Genomic DNA, 11,948 nt, shown 5'->3' with positions numbered 1-11,948 from the left:
GTCATCACATGGGTGGATTCCCATCCTGGGTTCAGTTACTCAGTTACTCAGTTACTGTTTGTTCAATGATTGTAGCAGTAGTCACAGTAGTTTGGGGCTACATGAAACATGGGTACGTAATTGCATAATTCAAAGCTCATTTCCCAAACGTATATTAACTGCACTATTCATTTGTAGATACATTTAATCTTAGTACTCTATAATTGGCAATATGTATGACAGCTTCTAACTTGATTTTTTACTCTTTTTTCTCATCGGCAATCGATTTTTTTGTTTTTATATTTTGTTTTTATTTATAACCCATTTACATTTCCAATCTCTGTCTTGTGCTGCCTGATTGGAACATGCTCTTCCTAAGAATCACAATACATCAATTCTTAACATCCAAGACATTCTTTTTAGCATCTCAAAATATCCATGATGAGATATGCTGTTTGTTTTTCTCTACATGAGTTGCTTTATATATTGTGATGGACTGGCGGCCTGTCCAGGGTGTACCCCGCCTCTCGCCCAATGACCGCTGGGATAGGCTCGAGCCTGGGTGGAATGTATGTGTGGACATTGCAGTAATATGGCAATGACTATAAGGCTATTCAATGCAACAGATAACTCTATATTTTTATGAAGAATATTAATTTTGTCATGTGCTCCATAGATCTTAAAGAACCTTCTGTTTTGTTGTGTATACCACACTTTTGACCACTAGATGGTGAGGTAAGACCATTTTCTGAAGCTTATAGGTTAAATCCCCACGCACACAAACAAAAATGAGACATTAGAGAACCAGTCCACCAGAGGGAGGATGTAACCCACAAAGGTTTGTAGAGGTTTGTCAAATATGGATTGGATAGGGATTGTTAGCGGTATGATACTTGAGGAACTTGTTTTGAACACAGAGTAGAAGAAAGGAAGAAAATGATTTCCTATCCTTTTTTGTCATAGAAGTCTTTTTCATTCTTGCCACTCCTGATCCATATAAAACAACACTTGATCCATACATATATATAGAAACCTCATTAACAAAGTCTTGCTTTGTGGAGTAAAACACAGCTATAGTTTTAAGTTATCATTATTGTTTGCAGATTTTAGAAGTTTCTAAGATTATTTCAACCAAAATATGTTTTGTATTTGGCTATAGCCTAAAGTTAAGTTAACCCATTAGCAAACTAGCAAACTAGTTACCTGAGTTGAATCCTCTCAAGTTACAGTGTTTTAAAGCTCTTAAACAAGACATTGTGGTTTAAATGCCTACAGGTACATCAATGCAACTTCGCTCTGTTTTTCTAGCAAGGCAGCTATCCACACAAATATTTGTGAAGTAACTTTTTAACCTCCATTTAGCCACAAATTAAACTCTTCAAACTAAGTGTTTGCTGCCTGCTGGCAAAGTTCTCCTCCAATACCTTGGAGCTTTTTTTCTCTCTGTCAGGCTGTAATTTATCTATCATTTGTGAAGAATCACAATGTTCATGCCAACACTGTAGGTCTCTGTTTGCGTAGGTGGGGTCACTTTGGTACTCATGTTACAACTGTATTGTAGCACTATTACAGGGCAAGAGTGGTGAAATGATGATAGTTATCAACTCTGAAAAACAAGCCCATCTCCGCTCATCTTTAACCCTTGCTTTCATCCATGACTTTTCGTTGAGAGAACAATAGATCCCTCTAATGTACCATCTGTCATTACACACCTGAATAAAGTTTGACTCTCCCCATCATCAGTGCAAGTGGTTAAATGATTGTAAGACTTTATTTTTGGGATGATGAATCATACAGGATCAAACCGGGGGATTGAAAAAAATAAAACCTATAATCTGCCTTGAACTTGAATGGCCTGCACTACAGTCATTGTGTGGACACTGGAGCTACTCATCCCCTCTGGCGACCAAAAGAAGCATTGAGAACACAGTTTCTCTGCACGAGAAAAGGGAGATGCTCTGTGAATCACACCCTGCCACTGGTTAGTCATTTCAGATACTCATTACACTGTTCTCACATAAACAATAACCACCCAGAAGACTCAAAGGAAATAAAGTCAGTGAGGCATTATGTGTGCAGAATGATGAAATGTTACACAAAAAGTAGTACAACTTTTGTGTGCATTATTTTGGTTACACCATGCTGAGTGATTGTTTCTTTCTCTGCTTTCCAGACCTGAGCAAGAAGTGCCTTCCTGGCAGAGCATCAAAGTCCAAGGAACCAGAGACTGTATTTCCACACCTCCTGACATTATCTAGTGTGCTCTGCTTTGTGCTAGTTCAATAGCTGCTGTGTTGAAAGCTGAAATGAGGGCAGCAGCAAAACAGATGGATGCTATATTTTGGGCTGTAAATCTTGTACCTTTACAAAAAAATGTTCAACAGCTGCCTGATGGATTTTCATTGAGAATTTATGTAGTCATTCATGTTCTCCTGAAGATTAATCCTAATGACTTTTGTGGTCCCTTGACATGGTATTACCATGTTAGCACATTAAACTTGTCATAATAAGCATACATAATGTTAGCATTAGTATTTAGTTCAAAACAGTGCCTCGCAGAGACGCTGGTGCAACTTTTACTTTTTACATTTTGCATTTCAAGGAAATGTAAGTGTCATTTACAGGTGTTGTGTTTGTTTTGTGAGGGCTCTGTTATGTGCCACTTGTTATTTGCTGATAAAAAGAACTCGGAGGACTTGCACTTTCCTCTGGCTGTAGATGTTGAGACTTTATGATACACTGTAATACCATTCTCACTGCTTAACCTCAACTTGGCCCTCTGGGACTTTGGTGCCCCATAAGCCACAGATATGGGTTTTCAACACTAGTCTGACTCTGATTACACTCCCCTGGAATTCTTTGGTAGGCCAGCACTCCCAGCCCTGATTACTGGCTCTTTTCACAGTGATTACAATTTTGTGTGAGTTATTTCTTGAGAGGAGTCAATTAGAAATTCCTCATTTACCTTTCTAAGCCAGCCAAGATAGCACAACAGCTGAACTCCCCCTGTGCCTGCCTATGTATGTCAGGGTTACCTCTAAAATGAAAGTCGAAAATAAAAGTAGCAATATTTAGTTAAGATCCTATCTTACCTCTGATGAACTGCAACAACTTTAAAACATTTGAATCTGCAAATATTTTAGCAGCCAATTGGAATCCCTTGGAAAACTGGATGCTGGAATGAACATCCACTGCCAACAAAGTTACAGGTCTGAATTTAAGACATGGTCATCATAAAGTACCCTGGACAACACTGTAAATTATGGGTTCAGGCTCACTCACACACAGATGTTGCAGGTGAAAAGGTGAAAAATGTTATAAGAAGCTCATATTTTAGCTATTGGAGTCAGATTAAAAAAAACAAAACTTTTTTTGGATGGGAATAGGAACCTATTTTTTCCAAAGTAAGATGTTTATCAACTGGAAACATACTCTTGGATCATTTAAGAAGTAAACTGCATATATCCCATATGCAGTGAATGGTGGTTTAAATAGTGGTTTAAATATAAAAAGCTGCCATTTTCATCCATACTGAATCACTTGAGGTACTGCACATATAATCAAGAAGTTTGAAATCTGAAACAATGGCTTTTGATTTTGCAGAAAGTGGATCATAAACATCATGATAGACATTTAACTTGATCTCAATGTCCATGCAATAGCTATTATGATAATTTAGTATCCATATAATCAAGGATCTTCCATCTTATTCTGTAATCATCAGGTTTTGGACTAAGGGGATCTACTGGCTTTTTCACAGAGTAAGCCTGTTCGCAAACACTGAGAAGATGAATTCTCAGACTACAATGTTGATGGCTCCAGTTTGGATGGAAGTCAAATGGCAACAATGTCATAAACTCAAACCTGGTGAAATGCAGAATTATAAACTTTCATTAAGATATTGTGAGTCAAAGAGGTGCTGAAGCTTATGTGGCATTTAAAAATGGCTCTCTTGGGTTGGTCAGCTGTTTTTGCCTGCAATTGAGCTCTGAATTAATATTGCATGTTTCGTTTTTGGTTGTTTATTTGCTGATGCAGTTTATCTTGTCCAATCTGTCCCAACTTAAAGACCTCCACACCCATTTTACACAAGATATTTGTAGTTTCTGTGAAACAAATCAACCTGAACACTAACCCAAACAGTATAAAGTGTATTTCTGCACAATTTACACAAATGTGGCCTCGTTAAAACTCAACAAAGCGCATAGTGTCTTGAGAGTAGCTTCTGGTGTGAAATGTTAGGGGGGAAAAAAATCATGTCATATGCTTTATTTAGACACGACAAGGTAATCTGCCTTGAATTTTGAGTTCCTTTTCCTCACCACGCTAAACTGATTTTTGCTTCTCTGGATCTTGGTTAGTTGCCCCATGCGGTTTTATGAACTCAAAAATCAAGTCGAGAACTAATAATAACGTTTTACGACTAATAAATGCTGAGTTGGATGCCCATCTGTGACTTTGCAGCTGGATGTGTCCCACATACTTCAAAGTCAACAGGCCTCTCTTTCATGTGGTATTCTCATTACTGTTTTTGTAGTGCCCACTCCATGATGAAAGGTCTCCGTATGTGCAAAAACAATGTAGTATCAACAGGGGGAGCTCACAACCCAGGAACAAGCCCCCTTGGCTTCAAAATTAAAGTTTCAGCCTGATACATATTCAGAATTATCTTATAAAAGTATCTTCACAAAAGTGATTTGGAAACAGCTGAAGTTTACTTTGTGTGTGCGTGTCTGTTCTGTGGGGTGGCGGGTGTACACTACCACCCAGTGCCATCCACCTCCCAGGTTTCTCTCAAGCCAAAAGCCGTTAACAGTTTAATGAGTTTGAGTTGACTCAGTAGGTCAGAATGGCACAGACTGACTTTACTTTATATGATGATAAGACTCTGTCTATGCGTGTGTGAAAATTTGTTACAGCGATACTCATCCAAGGCTTGAAAGGAGGCACTACACATTCTTCTGCCAGAGAGAACAGCTAAATTCCGGTGATGGCCTAAATTCCTCTCAGATCCAACTGATTTTGATGATATGTGTGTGTCGTTGCATGCATGTAGAGTGAGCGTTAATAAGGTGTGTGTGTGTGCTCAAGCTCAGTGATCCCGCTCACACGCATACCGATGACGCTGATTCACTTGATGACTCCTGCAGGAAAAGCTTGCATCCAGTTTTGCTGTGATTCTATCAACATTTGCACCTGTCCCCTCTTTGAAGACGTGAGTGGTCATGATTTTAACATGTATCCCTTACATGAGGAGACAGGCACAGCCACTAAAATACCCAAACGGACACAGGTACAAAACAGTTGCTGGAGGGAGAATTAAAAGCTGTTGTTGTTAGCAGGGATTAGTAAAAGGGAGTGGAGAAGTTGACTTAGAGGTTTGGGTTTAAGCCTTAGGACAAGGATACCTACATCAGGTCCATGCTCTTCTGGTGTCCTGGAAAATTCCACTTCTGCTATCTTTTTTCTTCTGATAAAGCTAATAGTCCACTATTATTCTTTCGCAGGCCTCTTTAACTCTTGATAACAAAGGATCTCGATTTGCAAAAATGTATAAAATCAAGTTCTTTTAGGCTTATCCCTGATTATGATAAACATGAAACATATTTTTCTCTGTTCCAAAACCAAAAACATATGCTTCCATATACAGTATAAAACCATGACATCATCTATTGGTTTGTGTACTCTCATTCTGAAGGATCCCTTCTAGCAATTTGGTCGTGACCATCTTGCTGCTTTGAAATCAGATGTTAGGAGCAAGCTGTGGTAACTTCACTTTACATCATACCCTGCTGTGTCCCCAGTTCATAAAAAACATCATCATATTGTACTGAGGAAAACAAATAATTCAGTTAAGAGACAGAGACCACAAACTCATTCGCAAAATATCTAAAGTAACCGGTTAGGAGAGATGCAGGGTTATAATGTAAAAAACTTCCAGAAAATCCTCTTTTTGCAACTACAGGAACTGTAGATGGCCATTAGATAGGAGGAAGGTTCAAGGTACTTCCACGTTTGTTTCATTTTTCAACATTTCATGTTCCAGATGTTTTGAAAAGCCCATGTCTGATCCACAAAATGACAAATAAAAGCCTCATGACATTGTGTATGTTTTATGTTTGTAAGTTTATCTGTGTTTGTTCACCTTTGGGTGTGTATGCACATATGAGTTATAGTCTCTGAAAACTTCATTAGTTGACTCAAACAGTAAAAACAACAAGAGTGATAAAAGAAAGGAGAACTGTATAGAACAGTTCAGCAGGGCATGAAACATTCTGAGTTCGTGTATGTGCAGGCTAATGTATTACTGAATGTATTAAAAAGCTGGAGGTTAGAAGAAAATTTGGAGCAAATTCCCCCCAATTTATGCTCTTGAGATATTGTGGTAACAAGACACTCACAAACCAGAAGCATATTTCAGCTGATCATGATACTTAATTAACTGTAAGCAATAACCCTTTGGCATCACTGGGCAAAAATTCCATAAAAAAAACTTTCAACATATTGCAATTTAGAGATGAGATGAAACCAGATCTCTGGATGTCCTCTTGGCTTTGCATTGAAGCGATAGAAAATCTGAGTGACAGCAAATGTCAACCATTCTTTACAGATCATGTGATGTCAGGCAGTATAAAAGTTAACTTAAGGATGAATGGGTTAAATAGCCCACAGCCAAGAGCCAGGTTTTTATCACTTTCTAGTAAATATGAATTCCATGTATGGCTTAGCTAAGGACAAACAGAGAAGAAAGGGGCATTGTGGGAAGAAAGCTGAGTTTTTTCAAATATAGACTGGTGTTTACAGCATCTTGTCTAGTTAATCTTGACCCAATTTCATAATCTTATGTATGACTGACCTTGACAGTCTTTTCTGCAACTTGGATGAAGATAACTCCAAACAAAGGAGGGTTGTAACCATTGGCAGAACATCCTGGGACAAGGAGAATCCAATGAAAAGGGATATCCAGTTTACATCACCTTGTGCCTGCAAGTCAATGTCAATGTGTCAATGACAACATTGTCCCAGAGAGTAAATATAGTTCTGTATTTCACGCAATATTTTAACTTATCTAGACTGTTGCTTGTTTTTAAATTCATTTAAATCATTTTATTTGTTTCTCTTTATATTCTTTTATGTATTTTTAATGCTTCTTACACTCCGTGCTGCAATGCTTTTATTTTATGTAAAGCACTTTGAATTGTTTGTACATGAAATGTGCTATATAAATAAATTTGATTTGATTTGATTTCAAAGTGGACATTTATAATATACACTTATTTGTATGTCGATTAAATGCTTAGGTCACCAAGCAACTAGAGAAGGACAATCTGTCTCCACCGTGGTATTTGAAGGGGTTGCAAGGAAAGCGAAGGAGGACCAGTGCAAAAAGGGTCAAATGTCAACAAAGATGACACAAAATGTTGCACAAGCATAGATCATGTCAAATCTATCCGTGGGCAAATAAAAATGTATCTTGGTTTAAGTTCTTAAAAACCCTGCAATCTCTCCTTGATTTCAGAGGTGTTTTAAAACATGATTAAACCTGTTGCATTTGAATTAAATTGCATCTGGATGGCACCTTCAAAAACACCCACGTGGAAAGCATTCATAATAGTTCCAGTTTTCTACAGTTACTGTGTTTAATGCTTGCCTCAGGAGTTTGCTGAGTAAAAAAATAAACAGGCATTAACTCTGATAGTATAGTTTTATTACACTTACAAAGTTCATTGGAAATCATGTTGGAAAATGTACCTTCAAGATTTGTTTTTAATAACAACAAATTCACACTTACATACAGAGAACAGACAGTGTTAAGCACGGACAAAGTGGTGGAGAATCACACAATCAAAGTGACAGCAGCCTTTGAGTATTGTGTGCTGGCTCCAGTTGGTTCAACATTCTTTACTGTTCTCACAATAATCTGGCAATAATGATGAAAGGCCAAATGAGCACCCAAACAGTGCTCCCTTCTCTGTATTTACAAAATGGCAGTGGTTTGTCTTAAAAGAAAAGGGTTGACTTGGTGGCCTTGTTTGTGGCACAATTCACTCACCACTGGTCTCCCCAATGAACCATATTTAAAGAAGAGGCTCATCATGGATACAAAAATATAGTACAGCAATCTTCTTGTCATAGCAAACATTCATACCTGTCCATCAATGGCCCAATCACATCAGCAGCCATTCAAAAGAAGAAGAAGAAAAAAAGCTACACAAAGTAAAGATAAAAGCAACATTGTAGTTTGGAAGTTTTAGCCTATTTGTGACAAGTTCAATGTAACCACAGCTGACCTCCCTGTTTTTTTTATTTATTATTCCAGGTAGCCATTTATTTCATATAGTCATATGAAATCAAATATTACATTCATTAAGATAAATGGTAAATGGACTGTACTTAAAGGGGAAGTTTTTTTTTTTAAACCTGGACCTTATGTCTGGCATAAAATATGTTCATCTCCTCTCCGATAACAGTTTGGTGAAAGTCGGCGTCCTTCGGAAGATATTTATGGCGCTTTTCCACTAGCTCGCTTCGGCTCGGCGCGCTATTGCGTGTTTCCACTAGCACGCCGTACCTGCAACCGGGACGATTTTCCGTACCACCTCAGCCCTGGTTCCAAGCGGGCCGAAGCGTTACTAAAACGTGACGTCAGCCGACTGCCTTCCACTGATTGGGCGATGAGTGTCGTCACTGGAAGCGTCATAACGCGGATAATAAAAGCTAGCTTTAGCAACCGTTAGCTTACCTCCAAACGTCGTCTTTTTGAAGCTCGTAACAAAACTCTCCGGTACTTTTCAATACTGTTTTGTCTGGCGGCCAGGAGTCTTCTCTGGCTCTCTTCTCTTGCCTTCTGTGCGACAAAAAGCCACAGGGTGAGCAGCAACACGTGCAGCCGTGTTACGATGACCCCGCCCACGTCGAGGAGGCACGAAGTATACTCGTTTGTAATGGAAACACAATCAAACCGAGCCGAGGCGAGCTAGTGGAAAAGCGCCATAAGATCACTCAAGATCCGCGTATATCAATATAACAGGAGTGAACAGGGCATAGACAATACAGCCTCTAAATAAGGCATTATCTGTTTTTATTTCACCAATACTTTAAGACGAATGAATGAATGAACCTGTACTATTGCACTATTAGCTTAGAGCTGCCGTGTTGTTGTTATTGAGGGCTTTCTACACACGTGTCCATGACGTCATCTCACTAGACGTGTGTGTAGAAAGCCCCTCGACTTTCACCAAACTGTTATCGGTGAGTAGATGAACGTATTTTGTGCCAGAAATAAGGTCCAGGTAAAAAAAAAAAAAAACGAACTATCCCTTTAAGTAGTGCTTTTCTACTCAAGTTGACCACTCAAAGTAAGAAGGATATCCATACAGTTTTTGACTACATGCTCAACCTCCTCCCAAAGTAAATCCTCAGGTGCTGCAGAAATTGACATATACCAGTTGAACTATCAATAGTTTGATATATTTCAACACTATAGTGTAACAGATGTATGACTGAATGCCTACAACAGTAAGTTACACAACTCAATACTTCTATGATCTGCTGCATTTAAAGGGAGCAAATGGTGACAGCAAAAATGAGCAAACTCACCAATATGGCCTTAAATCATTAAAATGTTTCTTCATCTTGACTACACAGTGATACACATCTGTCAGTGGTCCCTTAATGCCATAATAATGCAGTTACAGACCAAACAGATGTGGCATAACAGTCCCATGTGTGTGCTTTCAAATAGCATGCATTCATTGTGGGATCATTCTGCATCTGTACCTATTAAACAGAACAGTCCCATCTTGAATAAGTTGTGTGACCGAAGCTACTGAAAATCGCCACAGGGGCCCTTTAAAATGAAAGCTTTAGCCAAGATTTTTAGTGAAACTTTAGGAGTTGAAGAAAAGCTAGACTAAATGTTATTTTTTTATAAACAATTAAATTACAAAACTTTAATCAACTAAATGTGAGTTAAAAATCTAGCTGCAAACCCTCCTTAATTTATCACGTACAGAAAATAAGATGTAAGTCAAGCAAAACAAATGCAGGGTCGACATACAGTAAGCAACTTGGGTTAGTTCATAACCAACGAAAAAGAAAAACTGGATATGGCTGTCAATTGTTGTCCTTCTGTCTCCCAGAAGGCTTCAAAGTTTTCAAGTGTGAGAATTGTAGTGTTCTTGACATGATGATAAAACTGACATGATTACGGTAATGTGGTGACTTCACAGAGCCGAGTCACACTGACACAGCGACACATTTTTTGTCCAAGTGCATAAAAAGCTAATGGCCCAAAGATGATTATACAAATAAAGCATCCAGTGATCTGCACACAGCAGGGCTTTTTCTGCTTTTCTCATCTGCCTGCCAAAATTGACCTCCAGTGCGCCTCAGTTTGCTCACCCAAGGCACCAAAATCTATCACAGAAGGTCGCATTGTCCCTCAAGATGACACTAAGTTGCGGATATGGTTCGAGGAGGTGTGAAAGTTTTTGCACAACGTGAATACATTACCATTTGCAACACATTCACATTACAGAAAGTTTGAAGGTGAAGAGCCGAACCTGCGTCTTGAAGCATATGCCACCCAGAGAAGAGTGGAAATCTCTCCTCTCTTTGTGTGGGTGCAGTGGTTGATGAGAGGATCTTCTGTGAGGGAGGCTTAGTCTGCTGGAAATCTTCGAGGAGACATCCCTATGCTTTTAGACGCAGGAATATGCGTTCCCTGGGGTCAGCGGGGAAACCTAATGAAGTCATCCCGATTGTTTATGGAGGCCCCTGTCAAAAGGCGATGATTGAGATGATCAAAGGTCCACGAGCTATGTACACTGAGAGAACATCCCAAGCTCCAAAAAGCTCTTTATTCTCCTCGGCATGCCATGTCCAGTGTTTGGCAAGTACATATAGTAGTTCTCAAATCACCCTACGTTTTCTCCCTTGCCCTGTCCTCTCTTTCTGAGTTTCTTTCCAGGTCTCCTCTCTTCTTCTTTATTCTCTCAGGTGCAGCAGTCTCGCTCCACATGACAAAAGAACGAGGAGTTGGTGGGCAGGGACGTAGATGTAGAGGGCTCAGAAAAGGAGGGAGATGAGGAGGGAGAAGCAGTGGAGGCAAGGAGGGAGGGGTAGGGGCTCATCTTCTCGATGTTGACGTACGTTGTGTTGAGGAGGATGTAGTGCTCCCCGCTGAAGCTGGAAAAGATGGCAGAGATGCTCGACACCAGCTCAGAGAAGGTGGGCCGCCGCTCCGGCTTTGGATGCCAGCACTCGATCATAACTGTGTAGCTGTTGGAGAAGAAGAAGAGACGCATCAGCGTGCGACACAGTTAGGTTACAGCTGCTGGAGTAAAGCTGGTAAAAAAAAGTTGGCACACCAAATGTAATGTAAATAAAAACAGAATGCTGTGATTTGCATATCATTCAAACTATATATTTAGTGTACGGTAGTACAGACACAAGGCCCATTGTTATCTCAGAATTCTGACTTAGTATTAATTATACATGATCATTTTAAACTTGATACCAGCAACTTGTTTAAAAAAGTTGGGACATGGGCATGTTTCACACTGTGTTGCATCAGCTCTTTTCTTTAATAACAACACTCTGTGAGTGTTTTGGAACTGAAGAAACCAGCTTCTGTAAGTTCATGCCATGTGCACGAATGCACCCCCATACAATCGCAGATGCTGGTTTTTGAAATGTGGGCTGATAAGATCTAAATGATTCATTTGCAATCAGAATATCACATTTTCTTTCATCAGACCGCAGCACACTTTTCCACTTCACCTCAGGCCATCATTAATCAACTCAGGCCCACAGCAGGTTGTGGCGTTTCTGATTTTTGTGTTTGAATGTTTGCAACAAAAACAATGAACTGCGTTTACAGACAATGTTTTTCAGAGGTGTCCCTAAGCCCAGCCAGTGATTTCAATTTATGAGTTCAATAAGTGTTCGATGCACCAATGGCTGAG

The 11,948-nt window shown here is 39.4% G+C and overlaps 1 protein-coding gene across 2 annotated transcripts in view; it reads right to left on the bottom strand.

Annotated features, from left to right (window-relative positions):
- Positions 1-7,678: 7,678 nt before the first annotated feature.
- The window catches only part of met (MET proto-oncogene, receptor tyrosine kinase), a 77,828-nt gene continuing 73,558 nt past the window's right edge, over positions 7,679-11,948 (bottom strand). For both annotated transcript variants that reach the window (XM_075470526.1, XM_075470527.1), the window contains one exon: positions 7,679-11,262. In XM_075470526.1, the coding sequence (XP_075326641.1) occupies positions 10,977-11,262 (286 nt within the window). In that variant the 3' untranslated portion in view covers positions 7,679-10,976. The remainder of the gene's footprint in view (positions 11,263-11,948) is intronic.

This window comes from Odontesthes bonariensis, chromosome 7 (assembly GCF_027942865.1).
Source record: "Odontesthes bonariensis isolate fOdoBon6 chromosome 7, fOdoBon6.hap1, whole genome shotgun sequence".
NCBI classification, from domain to species: domain Eukaryota; kingdom Metazoa; phylum Chordata; class Actinopteri; order Atheriniformes; family Atherinopsidae; genus Odontesthes; species Odontesthes bonariensis.
The sequence above is the reverse complement of the archived record's forward strand: the minus strand, read 5'-3'. Positions and strand labels throughout refer to the sequence as shown.